We start from the raw sequence: 14,516 nt of genomic DNA, 5'->3' as shown, positions 1-14,516 counted from the left end.
TTTTTTTGCTGAACTCTTAATATCTATGTAACTAGTCCATTAACTGTTTGCAATGATGGGTTCTGAGAGTGAGCAGTATCCTTTCTTACTTTTCCTTCTCTAAGAGCTTTTTGCTCTTGTTTCTGCTTGACCCACATGTACTAACTCTTGCTTTATACTAAGGAGCTTTCTTTAAAAGGAGACGTTAATTTTTAAGCTTGATCTATTTAGAGACCAAGGGTTCTTAATTGCTTTTGTGTCATGAACCCCTTCTCAGAACAATCATTTCAAAATGTGTAAAATAAAATATATGGGATTACAAAGAGAATCCATTATATTAAAATAGAATTATCAAAATATCTTTAACAACAAGTTTATGGACCCCAAGTGAAGAACCCTTGATCTAAACAATATATTTTTTAAAGTGACTGGTTTTCATCTTGTTTTGATTAGAAAATCTAGGAGTCATATCTCACATGCCTCATTTTACCCACAGATCCTTTTATTATACTATTCCAATGTAATTATTTGCTAATTTATGGGTGAATAAAATGTACTCCATTGCAATTATTCATGTGTGATACCGTTTTTAAGATGCTTTACTAACTGGCATTTGCATTTGAATTCATAGTCTGGATCCCTAGAGGAGAGGTCCTGTGGGTGGCTACTCCCACTACAAGAGCTCCCTAGACCCTACTGCCATGTTTCCCTTTAGGAAAGGCACTTAATAAGATGGTAATGACAATAAGTATAAAACATTCCCCCAAAACACACACAACATCCATGGAAAGCAATAGTATATATGTATATATGTGTATGTGTGCACACGCATGCATGCATGTGTGCATGTATGGCAATGGGTAACTCATAATACCCGATACTACAAGACCTAAAAGCCTTTTCTCCCTTTAGAGTAAGAGTTCTTAATCGAGGGTCCAGAGGTTTTTTGAAATCATATTTAGTTTGATCACTGTACTTCAGTATACAGACACTTCTTGCTTTACTTTAAGGGGATCATTCCATAGATCTCTATGTGATTTGTGCAGTAATGTGAATTTACCTGGAGGTAGTGAAGGGAGAGAAGGAGAGAGGCAGGAAGGGGGTCAATACATGGTATAAGCACATGAAACCAGGGATAGACATGCATACCAGAGCAAAGACTGACAGAAGACAAGTGCTAGTGGGTAGGAGGGGTGGGGCTTTCACTTCGAGGATTTTCTAAGGGTTTGGGGTGTTTTTTTGTCTTCTGTGGGAGCGTGGGGGACCCCAGAATGCCAAGCTGAAGGGTAGGAGGAGAAGTTAACATAGGTGTTTAGTTTTTGTTTTGGTTTGGTTTTTTGGTATATAGATTTCTTTAATTTCATTAGTTATTCATTTATTATTTCATTAATTAATAATTTCATTATATTTTCATTATTCCTTACCTAAAGTCCAATGCACATAATGTGAATTTATACAAAGTGAGAACGGTCTGTAATTGGTTTCTTTTGTTATTGTATGCTTTTACAAACATTCTGAGAAAAAATCTACTTGTTCCTCATAACAACCCTGTGAGGTAGACACTATAATTATCCTTATTTTACAGTTGAAGAAATTGAGGCAGGAAGATGTTAAATTACTTGCCCAGAATTGCACAACTAGTAAGTGTTTGTGGTCTTACTTGAATTCAGATTTTCTTAATTCCAATCTCAGCCCTCTATTTTATTGTGCCACCCAGCTGTCTGTCTAAGAACTTCTGCTTTATTGAGTCTTCAAAAAGAGTCCTCATGATGTATCATCTCTGATGGACAAAAGGCTCAGTTCCTTTCTTATGTCCTTAATGAGGACTTCTTTCTGTGACCAGAGGTTACATTCTAAAACTACCTCCTCACATAAGTGATGGTCTCTTTGCATCCTTATTTGTCTTAGGGAGTATGTCTCTCCACAAAGCAAAACTTGGATTTTTTTCATCTGAAAGATTTATTTCTTTTATATATAGGCCAATCATAAGATGTTTCTGGTATAGTGTCAATTACCTTTATCTACAGCCAAGGCCATATTATCCTTTCAAATTCACTAAAGCCTTCTTCGCATAATGTTGTGTGGTTGTAGGATAAGTAATTACTCAAATAACTACTTTATTCTTTGTGATTGTATTCTGGGTGTTTCCTGACCACATCAATTGAGATTTCAGCCCTGTAATCCCAGCTACAAGGAAGGCTGAAGCTGGTGGATCACTTGAGTTTGTGAGTTCTGAGCTGCGGCAAACTAAGCCAAATGGGTATTTCAACTAAACCTGGCACCAAAATGGTGAACTCTGGAAGGGTCATGGGTGGGAGAAGGGTGGGGATAGAAGGGGCACCACTAGGCTGCCTAAGGAAAAGTGAACTAGCCCAAGCCAGAAAAATGTAATGGGTTAAAGCTCTTGTGCTGATCAGGCCCATGAGTGGCTGCTTCACTTTAGGCTAGGGAAAGAGAGAGTCCCAGTCTCAAAAAAAAAAAACAAAAAAACATTTTATTTAAATACATACAAGTGTGTGTGTGTTGGAGTCAAACCACCACCAACATTTTGATCATTACTTCCACTCCTACTCTGATGGAGACAGCACAGGACCACTTAACCCAAGAGCCCTGGGAATAGCAGTGCCTTCCTCCTAAGAATTTGGAACTCAAAAAAATTTTTGATGACTTAAATTTTTTTTACATGGAACTGGGAAATACTTAACAAAAATAAACAATTCTAAGCCCAGTCCTCAAAGTTAACAGTAACAGAATAGAGCAAATTTAGGAGGTTTTAAAAATATTTTAGATAGGTAAATAAATCCAAGGGCCCAGGAAACAGCAGTGCTCTTCATATCACCAACACTATTTCAAGTCCATCCCAACAACTATCATCTAGGGGAACAACCCACACCAATTACTAACCAACTGCCACCAGTGGTAGGAAAGCCAGCCTAACTGAAGCAGCAAGGCACCCTGAAGGTAGTACTGACCAGACAAGTCAAATCATCCTAACATCTTGAGGTCCACTTACATTCAGACAGTGTAAGAGCCCCCAGAACGGCAGCACCTTGCAGTCCTCATACTAGCCCAGTATGTGTATCTGTTATCCATGAAATCAAATCTTATGGGAATGTAACCTACCAACTTCTGGCAACTGTTTTGCATGTACTGAATGCTTTTATGACTACCTATTACTCCTCCCCACATGTCACCCCACAGATAACACCTCCTCAGCAGCCATGACTACTGAAAACTCAGAAACTCAGAAAAGAGAGCTTTTGGCACTATCAAATGATTCAATTATCAGAAGTAAATATGGTTTTAACGATGGAAATAATATTGAAGAAAACACATCTGGATATGAAGAGGCAGTTTTCAAAAGACATCAAAGCTACATCACAACTGATTAGAGAAATGAAACTTAAAACAACTGAGGTATCACCTCACACCTATCAGACTGGCTAAAATGACAGAAAAGGAAAATGACAGAAGTTGGAAGGGACGTGGAAAATTTGGGACACTAATGCACTGTTGTCAGAGTTGTAAACTAGTCCAACTATTCTGGAAAACAATTTGGAACAATGCCCAAAGGGCTATAAAACTGTGCATACCCTTTAACCCAACAATACCACTACCAGATCTGTGCCCCAGAGAGATCAAAGTAAAAGGACCTATATGTATCAAAATACTTATAGCAGCTCTTTTTGTGGTGGCAAAGAATTTGAAACTGAGTGGATACCCATCAATTGGAGACTGGATGAAGAAGTTGTGCTACATAATTATAATATAATACTATCATACTATATGAAATGACAAGTAGAAAGATTTTCAAAAAAAACTGGGAAGTCTTATATGAACTGATACAAAGTGAAGTGAGCAAAAGTAGAACTTGATACACAGTAATAATAATGTAAGGATAATCAACTGAGAAAAATTTAGCTATTCTGATCAAGACAATGATCCAAAACAATTCCAAATGACCTATGATGAAAAATTGTACCAACCTCCAAAGAAAGAACTAATAAACTCTGAATTCAGGTTGAAAAATACTTATAAAAAACTTTTTATTGTTTTATTTTGTTTGCCACATGGCTAATATGGAAATAACATTTAGCAAGACTTCACATGTATAATCAATATCATATTGCTTGCCTTTTCAAAGGAGATAGGAGGGAAAGAATTTGGAACTAAAAATTTTTTTAAATGATTGTTAAAAAATTTCTTACATGGTATTGGGAAATATTTAACAAAATAAACAAAAATAATTTTTAAAAAGCACATTTGCTTTGCCACTGCATTCTAAGTTCCATGGTGCTTTTCCATCTGTCCTATAGCTAAAACCTCCTATGTGGGATATCTTCCCCTATTAAAATGTGAACTTCTTGAGAGAAGAGACTGTCTTGTTCTTCTATTTGTATCACAAGCACTTAACATATGGCATTGCACATAGTAAGTGCTTAATATGTTTTTTTCATTAATTCATTCATAGACTTATTAAGCATATTATATAAGTGCTTTATGTGTTAAGGTGATTGGTTAAATAGGAGTAAATAAAACCAGAATGCTTGAATTAAGCTGGGTCACATGTATTTTAAGACAATGTAACTTTCTAGCATAAGATCTACTTTAAAAAGTAGTTAATATTCTTTCCTCACTTTCATAAAAATGATTTCATATTTATTTTGTATAAACTCATCTGTGGACATTTCTTTCCAGTAGAAAGTAACCTCCGTGAGGGCAGGAATTGTTTGTCTTTTGCCTTTGATCCCTAGGACTGTGTCACGTGTCAGAGTAGATGTTTAGTAAATTTTATTGAACTGATTTTAGTAGTAATAAAACAGAGCAAATTTAAGAGGATTTGAAATATTTTTTCATGAAGTTTCCAGAATTGAAGTAGGTCAAAATTCAGTCTTATTTAAATTTTGTCATCTTATAAAATATGTATTACCATAAATACTTTTAAATTGGTTATATCAAAAGTAAAATATATACATTACATTTTTAACTCTTTCAATATTTCCCCATTTTTCTTATTATAAGCATAATTAATATATACATATGTATATATATTTATTTAACAGAGTATATGAACTTTTAAAAAGTACAACACCCTAAATATAACTGGTTAATTTTTTTAAAACAATAAATTCTTAAAATAAGTACTAATGTTAATCATAATGTTTGTAAGTAATTCATTGTATGTGTATGTGTCTGAACATACGCATTTTCTCTGGTATTAAAAAGCAATTTCACAATTCATTACTGAAAGGCTACCTCCACCACCCTCCCCCCATATTAGCTATAGAGAAAACCCCAGATCTTCTTTATACATGTCTCTCTCAGTTCTACTTTAAAAGCATCTTTAGATTCTGAACACATCAAAATAAAAGAATCACTAGTCAGATACTAAGTGGGATTCACTGAAACACAATGTTAGTTCTAATGGGTGGATGATTGTGTTTGGTCTTTTGAAACTTTGAAGTATAGGTAAGTCTTGATCACACAAATTAATAAATCCTAAAGCTGGAGTTAACAATAACCATTACACCCAAATTCTGCAGCTTAGCCCAGCCAATTTTTCAAAAGGTCAGGTTGTGAACTGGAGAAGATCAGGGAGGTCCACCGCATAGCTTTGTTGCCAGGCATCTCTCGTCTGGATTGTTGCAGGCATTTATTAGTATTCGTCAGCAGACTCAACAAAGCAAACAAGAAATTCAAGCACGAATAATAAAATGAAATGCTGCTATATAACCCTTTGTCATTCAGCAAATATGGGACTTTTTAGCTACATTGTTCCTAAACCTGGGTTACTACTTTAATTTTTCTCCACAGTGCTGCTGAATGAGTATGCATGTGTGTTAAATGCAGAACTCCCCTAACAACTGCAGGACTGCCATTTAATCTGTTGGTGGATGGACCATTTCCTGTGGGAACCCTAGCTATGATTTCAAGACCCACCAAATAAATCTCAGATTAAGATTCCAAATGAAACCTGCCTTTGGAAGATAAAAAAATGTCAAGATGGCTATAGACAGTAAAATTATACATTATCTAGGTGTTGCATGATGACTCAGATGTCCTCTTTTTTTGTTTACATATTCCCAGATATCACAACTATACAAAGTATTCATCAAATGTCACACTTTCATAATATTAGAGGCATCATTAAAACTGTTTGGCTAAGGACCTAAAAGTGTTTAAGCAGTAGCTCAAAAGTGTATTTGTGCAAAGTCAAAGAATAAATTTACATATCAGCAGCAGATCATAAGGGATAGGTAAATATTCTGTTTATCACTCATAATTAAGGTTAGTTTAAATATAGGGTTTCACACTATCAATACAGTTTATGTAGAATTATTAAATAATTTTCAAATTGAAAACTGGTTGTTTTATTCAAATTTACCCTTTTCTCCATAAAACAAATGAATAAAAGGGAACAGTACCTTCTCTTTCACTAGTTAGGCTTTTAGTAAAATGTTGCACACTGTGATAAGTATACTGTTATGTCAAATATTTTGAAATGTGAAAGTGCCGAAATTTTTTGGCAGAATAGTCTTAGTTTTTTAAATTAATTGTTCATTTTAGATGACCACTATTGGAAAGGGGGAAAAAAAGGAAAAGGTCACTCATGGTAATAAGGGGCCAACAAAAAAATTCACACAGGGCAAATGGTCTATTAAAGATGCAAGTGAACCCTCTGACGATATTCCCCAGAGATCAAGGACTGCTTTTTTAATGAAATTTTTTTGTTGTGTATTTGCTCATCTTACCTGTCCTAATGCAGCTCTGTCCTGATCTTAAGCTCTGTACTAGTGGATAATAAAATACAAGCAATGGTTTCTATATAGAAACAATCACATTTCTTATACTGTAAATATTGTTAATTACAATTCTTCTGAAAATGGCAGAGAAAGGAGGACTATGATCACCATTTGTTCTATCATGACTAACATTTACTTAAAATATAATGGAGTACAATAAAAATGAGAAGTTTCAAATTATAAAAATTCTTCATACCAATTTTACTTGATAGTCTATAGTATACTTCATACTATTCTACTTACGGATCTATGTTCATACAATGTATGCAAGTTGAAACATTTGTGCACACAAAGGGAATAAGCCCCGAACCCTGGGGTAGGAAATATTTGCTCTGTTTTTTCCAATCTTATTATAGTCACTGTATTTTGGTTAGTTCAACAAAACTAATAGTAAATGTGATCTCACTGTCATAAAGAGGCAAGACTTGATGTTTCTGAACTTTTGAAAGAAAAGAAGAGAATATGATTTAAAGAAGAAAATTTGAATATATACTTAATGTTTATAATATTATAAAAGGTTTTTACATTCATTTAATTCTTAGATGTTAAGTAAGATACTACATACCAGCTATCTATACTTAAAATAACTATGCTAGCTAATTAAATAGCAATAAATATAATACTGAAATAAGTTTAACTTAATATTCCTTGTTGCTAAAAATTATAGACTTTCCAAAACAAAGCTGATCACTATGAACCTAACTTTAATATGAAAAATCCAACATACGTTTTAATCATTTTCTGGGCCTTTTCAAATATAATAGTGGCATTTACAAAGAAGCAAAAATTCTCCAAATTGCAGATTAAAACATGGAACTACAAAATAAGTTTTATCATTAAAATTTCAAGGTATAAGTTCATCTGATCTACATTTATTTTCCAAAAGTAACAAAAAATATCTTCTGGAAACTATCACTCAAAAACTTGATACAGATAAATTTTTTAAAGCAAAATGACAATACAAATTCATTAAGTGACTTTAAAAAGCACTGATGCAATATTACAAGTTCTATAAAATTCTTTTTCAATTTTGATACTTTATAAAAATTATTAAGCACGTAAATTAACAAACAAACCTTGAGATAAAAATCTACTGCTTTGATTTTATTAGGAGTAGTAACATTAGTACAGGGATTCTCCAGAGAACCCTCCAAGAATCCATGCGCTCGGAAATGGGAGAGAAGGGGGAGGAATATGTATTTTTATTTAAATATAATTGTTTTTTCTAATCCTATATATTTCATTTAGTGGTTTAAAAACCATTATTCTGAAAGAGGATCCATAGGTTTCACCACATTACCAAAGTGATTTATGACACAAAAATGGTTAAGACTCACTACATTAGCATAATTTCAACTAATAGAAGTTTGGACTAAAACCCTTAATAAACTTAAACATGTGAACCAACTTTTGTGAATTCAAAGCTCTGAAATCAAAACCAGGTTCCTAGAGAGGAGTTTCCGAACCATCAATTATACTGTGTAATTTTAGGAGAACAATGAGCAAAATGTTTGCTGATTTAAACATTGTTTAAAATTAAAATGGCACTACTTTTTCTTATAAAAATTTTCCCACTAATCAGCACAAATTATTAATAACAGAAATTATTGCTTCAACATAAAGTTTATCACAACTTTATATATTCCAAAATTTAGTCTTTGAAATGCAGGTTTCTATTCTGATTTGTCTTGGTCAGTTTTTGTATTTAGGCCTAAAAGGTAATATCATAGTTAAAGGAGGTATAAAATCAGATATCCCTAGAAGCCAACTTGATTTAATAAATGTATTTAAAGGAATGGATTTCTTTTCCATAATGGACTATATCCTCAATCGTTTTTCAATTGGAGTCTGCACATTTCCTCTGGAAATGAATCACTCTTTTTTGGCTAGCTGCCAATGGTCCTGAACCACTCTCTCAAGTATTCTTAGATGGTAATGTGTGAGAAGCCACTATCACTCTATTAAACTAGGTCCTGTGGAGATAAACAGTAAATTTAATCAGCCCTAAGACATGTCTTTTTTAACCTCTCCTAAGGCACATGGATAATGAAATATAATCAAATTCATATTTGCTATAAAATGCATATAAAATCTTCTAGGATACCATTAGCGTTGAGATTTTGAATTGAAATAGAAATTTCAATACTGGCAAAAGTTTGTTTTACCCTAAATGAATACCATTAGTTCTATATGCTATCATCTATAATAATAAAATATGTGCTGCATCAAGTACTTATGAATTTTAAAGGCATTCCTGTTTTATGAACACGATCATATGAAGAGCACCTCTATAGAATTTAAATAAATTTCAAATATTTCTCTTTAATAATATTAACACATCTAAGTCATTTAGGGATAGATAGATGTTATTCCACTTCTCACATTTACTATTATTTTCATGTTCTATTTTCACAGGAATTTAAAATAAGAGGATTATCATGAAATACCCCACTTTGAAGACTTAAAATTGTAACATTATAAGTGAAAAATTACCCACAAGTGGCATAAAATATATCACTGAAGAGGTATACTGAAAAAAAGAAAAAGGAGATGGACCATTCATGAAGTCAGGGCAAGGAAGAATGAGTGCATAAACCACAAACTCTAGCAGCACCATGAGCAATGCTCTTCCAGAGGGTTTGTAAGAAGATGTGTCCAAGAGTCACACGAGAGGAGAAGGCCGAGAGAGAGTTCCAACCTTGAATGGAAGACCCACAACTGAGAAGATCACAGACCCATTGAAATGAAGTTTATAAAAGACAGAGTTTGGGGTTCTTTTTATTGCTTACTTACAGAGATGATGCTGTTACTATGTTCACTGAAAACAATTTAGTAAAATCAGCTTTTACTTTAAGGTCATTCATTCAGCAAAAGCAGGTGAATCTAAGTATTGCTTTCAATGTAATCACAAAGCAGTAATTTATTTCCTGAAACAATTTAGTCACACATAATTACTACTAATTATTTTTTCTTGAGTCTAGAAACCTAAAGTATTTTCAACATCCTTTTTCCTATTTCCCTCCAGTCTGACTTAAAAATTATAAAGTAATTATTTATTCTTATGAAGAGTATACTACATGCATACCACATTTTTAGATTCAAAACCCATTTTTTAAGTCATCTAACGCATGACAACTGAAATGTGATTACTAGCAGAAAAGCATTATAGAGGGGGCAGTGCAGAAAATAACTGTCATGTAAAGACGAAAAGACCCAATTAAACACATTTTAAATAATATTTAATAACAAAGCAACATTGCTCTTTACATGTACATTATGAAATAATAAAAGCTAGAAATTATCTTAAAGAAAGAAACTCAGGAAATTAAAATATTGTCTAAAGCTTCTCTAGGCTTTGAAAAACTCATCATATCTTTGCTATTTTTTAACAGATAGAAAATATTTAATGTATAGCTGACAACAATTTGTTTTGGTTAGTCACTATGACACAGTTAACCTTTTCAACCTTTCTTAGTATATACTGACCCCTAAAGGTTCTAAATTTTAATAAGCTACATACTTTTAAAATCCCTTAAAATGAGAACAACTAATTTCTGACCTCACTATCAACTCCCGAAATAGAAACCCATTCATTATCAGAGATGTCTATTCAAAAATTTTATTAGCAATTTCCACAGGACTGTAGAATGATGAACTTCAAAACGTTTACAAAAAAATCAAGACCTAAAAAAAAAAACCTCTGAAATTCATAAAAGCCAGGAACTTCTACTGATCTATGATGACACTTCCTTCAATGACAGAACATTTATACCTTTTATTATAAAATATATTTCAAAGTTATACCTTATAATCCTTTTGACTCAAAAATTTTCATTTATGTTCTATGTAGTCTAAATTTGTGAAGTGATAGTCTTTGTTATTTATAATATATTTTATAAGACAACTATATGCTGTATTCATCTATGTCAAAGTTTTGGTCAGCTTAATTTTCTGAAAAAGAGGAAGCAGAAACTACTCTGATGAAGAGTCATTAGAGAAATCTTTAAAACAGCATTATATGTAAGGAAAAGTTACCTAACCATGTCAGACCACATTGCTAGAAGGGAGAACTAGACAACAAAAGTTTCATATAGTAATATATAATAAGCATCACTTTAAAAATACTGAGATTCATATTTTTCTTAATATATACTCTAAGGTTTCTATTTTGAAAATATTAAATGTTATCTCCCCCTCACCAGTTTTGCCATGCACAAGGTAAAATGAATATTCCCCCTAATTTTGCACACACACACATACACACACACACAAACACAGTCTTTAATATATCAGCAAGAACAAACATATTCCACAATCCTTGCACAAGTACAACACCTGGGGTTACATATTAATACCTTAAAAGTTCTTACCTTTTGACCAGTTCTCCATTTGTACTTCTGAACTTGTTTGATCTGGCACAGTCACTGATTGTTGCTCCAAGATTTTAAAGCTAAAGTAAAGCCAACTCTAGATAAATAAACTTAAAACAATATATTAGAACAAGCCTATTCCTTAGCTTTGTTTAACACAGAATTTATAAGACAAATGGCTTTCTAAAATATTTTTACTAGGGCAGTAAATTGGGGTTTTTTTACATTTGATGTTAAATAGTTTTTCCAGGAAAAAGGTTATTTTCTTTATAACTATATTTAGTCAATAGTAATTGTTCAGTTTTTTAATGAACTCATTACCTTAGTTGGAATATGTTTTAATTTACCAAATGATTTAGTGGGGGGGTAGAAGGGGTTAATAAGAGTTACAAATTTGCAAAAAACTCCCCTTTTAAACCTTTAACTTAAAATATATAGATTAAAAATTACTATAGGTATTTTAAGGTATTTCATATTTATTTTAAAATTTTGGACAACTAAAAAAGAAATTTTATACATCAAGTATTTTCATATACCTTTAGAACTTCAAGATATAAAAAAATAACTTTTTACATGATCATAGTAATATAGAATGGAAATTTAAAATGTACATAAATAAAACTCAATATAGTATCCAGTATTACACATCATAAACATGACTAACTTTTGTTTTATCCAAACCTAAAAATCTAACCTGGAACCTATTACAACTTTCCAAGAAAAATGTCCCATATGTTCAAAAGCTGAGAATGTTAATAGATCACTAGTGCATGAGAACTAAAACATCCATTCTCCCACAAAGTCATTTTGAATAGTGTTTAAAGTTTAAATTTTAACTCATGCTTACATGTTTAACGTATCATTGCACGGTGGCAATGAAGAATCAATTATGCAGGCTTCTTTTATAATTCTAGGAGTAGAAACAATCTGCCCACTCACCTTCCTAAAACAAAAACTGAACAATCTTTGATTTCTAAACTTCTGATTTAAAATAAAAATCATGAAGATTATTGACAAGATTTCTTTAGGCCACCTTTTATTGTAAACATATAGGAATTATCTTTTAGTAATATTTTTTAAAATGTGTATATATGACAAAAGCTATTTAAAAATGTTTTAGTTTTTAACAGTGAAAAAAATAGCAGTTACCTCATATATCGTACACAGAGCTCTTTACAAAAGTCCTCAAATGAAGCTGTAAGCTTTTCCTTTTCTAATTCTCTGTAACTGTGTTGATTTGGAGTTGGCAATCTTTTTCTAAGTTCCACATTTGCTTTTGGATTAGCTGAAAATATATAAGGTTATTAATATCAAAGAAATGTTTCAGTCAATGAAGCCATTTCCCTACATATTGCCCAAAAGGTTAATAATAATTGGACTCTTTTAATAATAGATTCATATAGCAAGACATGAAGAAAATACAGTATTTAATAACCTCTGGAGTATTTAAAAACATGTCTTAGGGGCCTTAATGTGCTAGTAATATACTATTTAAAACCATAATTTTATCCTTCTACAATATACAGTCATTATTCCTTGCCATTTACCCAGCTAATGAATGCCAGCAATTAGTAAAATGTAATCCCATTGCACAATCATTTTAATGCTTTTAGCACTCAGAAAAGTAAACACCAAATTAATACTGCTCAAGCCATATCAGATCCTAGTTGGAAGCAAGCAATTATAGTTCAGCTCCTCAGGTGTAATTAAATGATTGGAATGATTTAGTTCCATAAATGCAAGTTAATTCATAAGCAAGCAACAAATATACTGGGAGTAATTATAAGAAACACTGACAGTGTAAGCAGGGCATGTTCTTTTACAGTACGTACCTGGTATAGGAAAATGCTGCCCTCTCCTGGACATATTAGTGAACGTCACTGAACCATGAAAAAAACTACTTGTGGAGCCATCACCCTCACTGTAGTGTGAGAATATGCTTAACATAATATGTTTAATTTGCCAATGGCACATAGCTTTGATAACATCATGGAGAACTTCCTGAAGTCCAATAAAAATGCTATGTAATGTTGAATATAAAAATATTTATTAAAATATTTTACAATTCCACATGTAAGACTGGAAAGTAGCTGAAAAGGGAAAATTTTAAGAGAAATTGTTGACTCACTGGGCATTCTAATTCATGCCCAAGTGGTTGTACAGAAGATAATTCAGTTTTAAAGTTAAATTCTATGTTCCTTCATAAGCAAGATCCAATTAATAATAAAATGAATTTTAATTTTAAGAATAAAAATTGTGCAATAGAAAACCACCTCCAGGAAAATAGTCTACAAACTGGAATTTGTAATAAGTTTCAGTTCAAAATAATTTCTTGCACATTAAGCACAAATACAGTATACAACTGGGAAATACTAAAGCCCAATTTGGAAATCTGGGAAGAAAATAGATTAATATTAGAAATTATATGTAATACACAACTGGACCCTCAGAAGGAATATGCTTGCTAGAAATAGAGTATTACAAAATTAACTGCACAGGACTGGAGAGTTTATGTTGTAAACACTGAAAACATGATATTCTACTATTGTTTTAAAAAATTGGAAACAAACTATGAAGCTGCATTGATAGTTACTGTATTTAGCATTACAACAAATCACGTTACCTCTGACTTACCTCAGAAGATGCTCTCTAATAATATTCATTGTAAAAAAAGTATGGCAAATGTTCAGATCTTTACCAGAACTGTTGCCACAAATGTTTAGCTTTACTAGGATTCAAGGGGCATCACACTATTCTTATCTAATTATTTTTCTCATACATAAACATAAATATACTTGATAACAGGTACAGCACAAACTAAAAATCAAATAGGTCAAATTACTTTAAAGTCCTGTCACTAAGTTTAAAGCTCCTTTGATGTCAAAGGCTTATTTTCCTATTAAAATCTTGTACACTGTAAGTTAATTGCTTTTGGAAACTACTTATTATTCATGCAAAAATTAATGTGCCAATGTATTTAAATCCTCTTAAATGACCATTCGTGCATCTTTGTACTTTTACTACCAATGAAATTTGTCAAATAGTATCAATGTAAAATGATCTTAAAGAAAGTTCTATAAAGATTTTTTACTGTTAACTAGATTTTCATATCCAACAAATTTACTTATATTCCATTAATTTTTTAAGCTGCTTTTAATAAATTCACCAAGTTAAAAAAAATAGACTCCATAGTCTGTCATTTGTGTTCCAGCTGACTTGATGAATATTAATAACAGTGTTACCCTGATTAAATAGGCTTCGTATGAAATCCCTGTGAATCCTATAGCTCAGACGTCTCATTTTTCCAACTCTTTATGAATTTGGATTTAGACATTAAACTGGAAAAAACTCCTTAAAAAGATTT

The 14,516-nt window shown here is 32.1% G+C and overlaps 1 protein-coding gene across 6 annotated transcripts in view; it reads right to left on the bottom strand.

Moving 5' to 3' along the window:
* Positions 1-14,516, bottom strand: part of MIPOL1 (mirror-image polydactyly 1) — a 539,636-nt gene that overhangs the window by 440,851 nt on the left and 84,269 nt on the right. For all 6 annotated transcript variants that reach the window (XM_072629753.1, XM_072629752.1, XM_072629749.1 and 3 more), the window contains 2 exons: positions 12,302-12,437; positions 11,153-11,232 (listed from right to left, as the gene is read on the bottom strand). In XM_072629753.1, coding sequence (XP_072485854.1) covers positions 11,153-11,232; positions 12,302-12,306 — 85 coding nt within the window. In that variant the 5' untranslated portion in view covers positions 12,307-12,437. The remainder of the gene's footprint in view (positions 1-11,152; positions 11,233-12,301; positions 12,438-14,516) is intronic.

This window comes from Notamacropus eugenii, chromosome 1 (genome assembly GCF_028372415.1).
Source record: "Notamacropus eugenii isolate mMacEug1 chromosome 1, mMacEug1.pri_v2, whole genome shotgun sequence".
Lineage (NCBI taxonomy): Eukaryota > Metazoa > Chordata > Mammalia > Diprotodontia > Macropodidae > Notamacropus > Notamacropus eugenii.
Note: the sequence above shows the minus strand (reverse complement) of the source record. Positions and strands in the feature narration are given on the sequence as shown.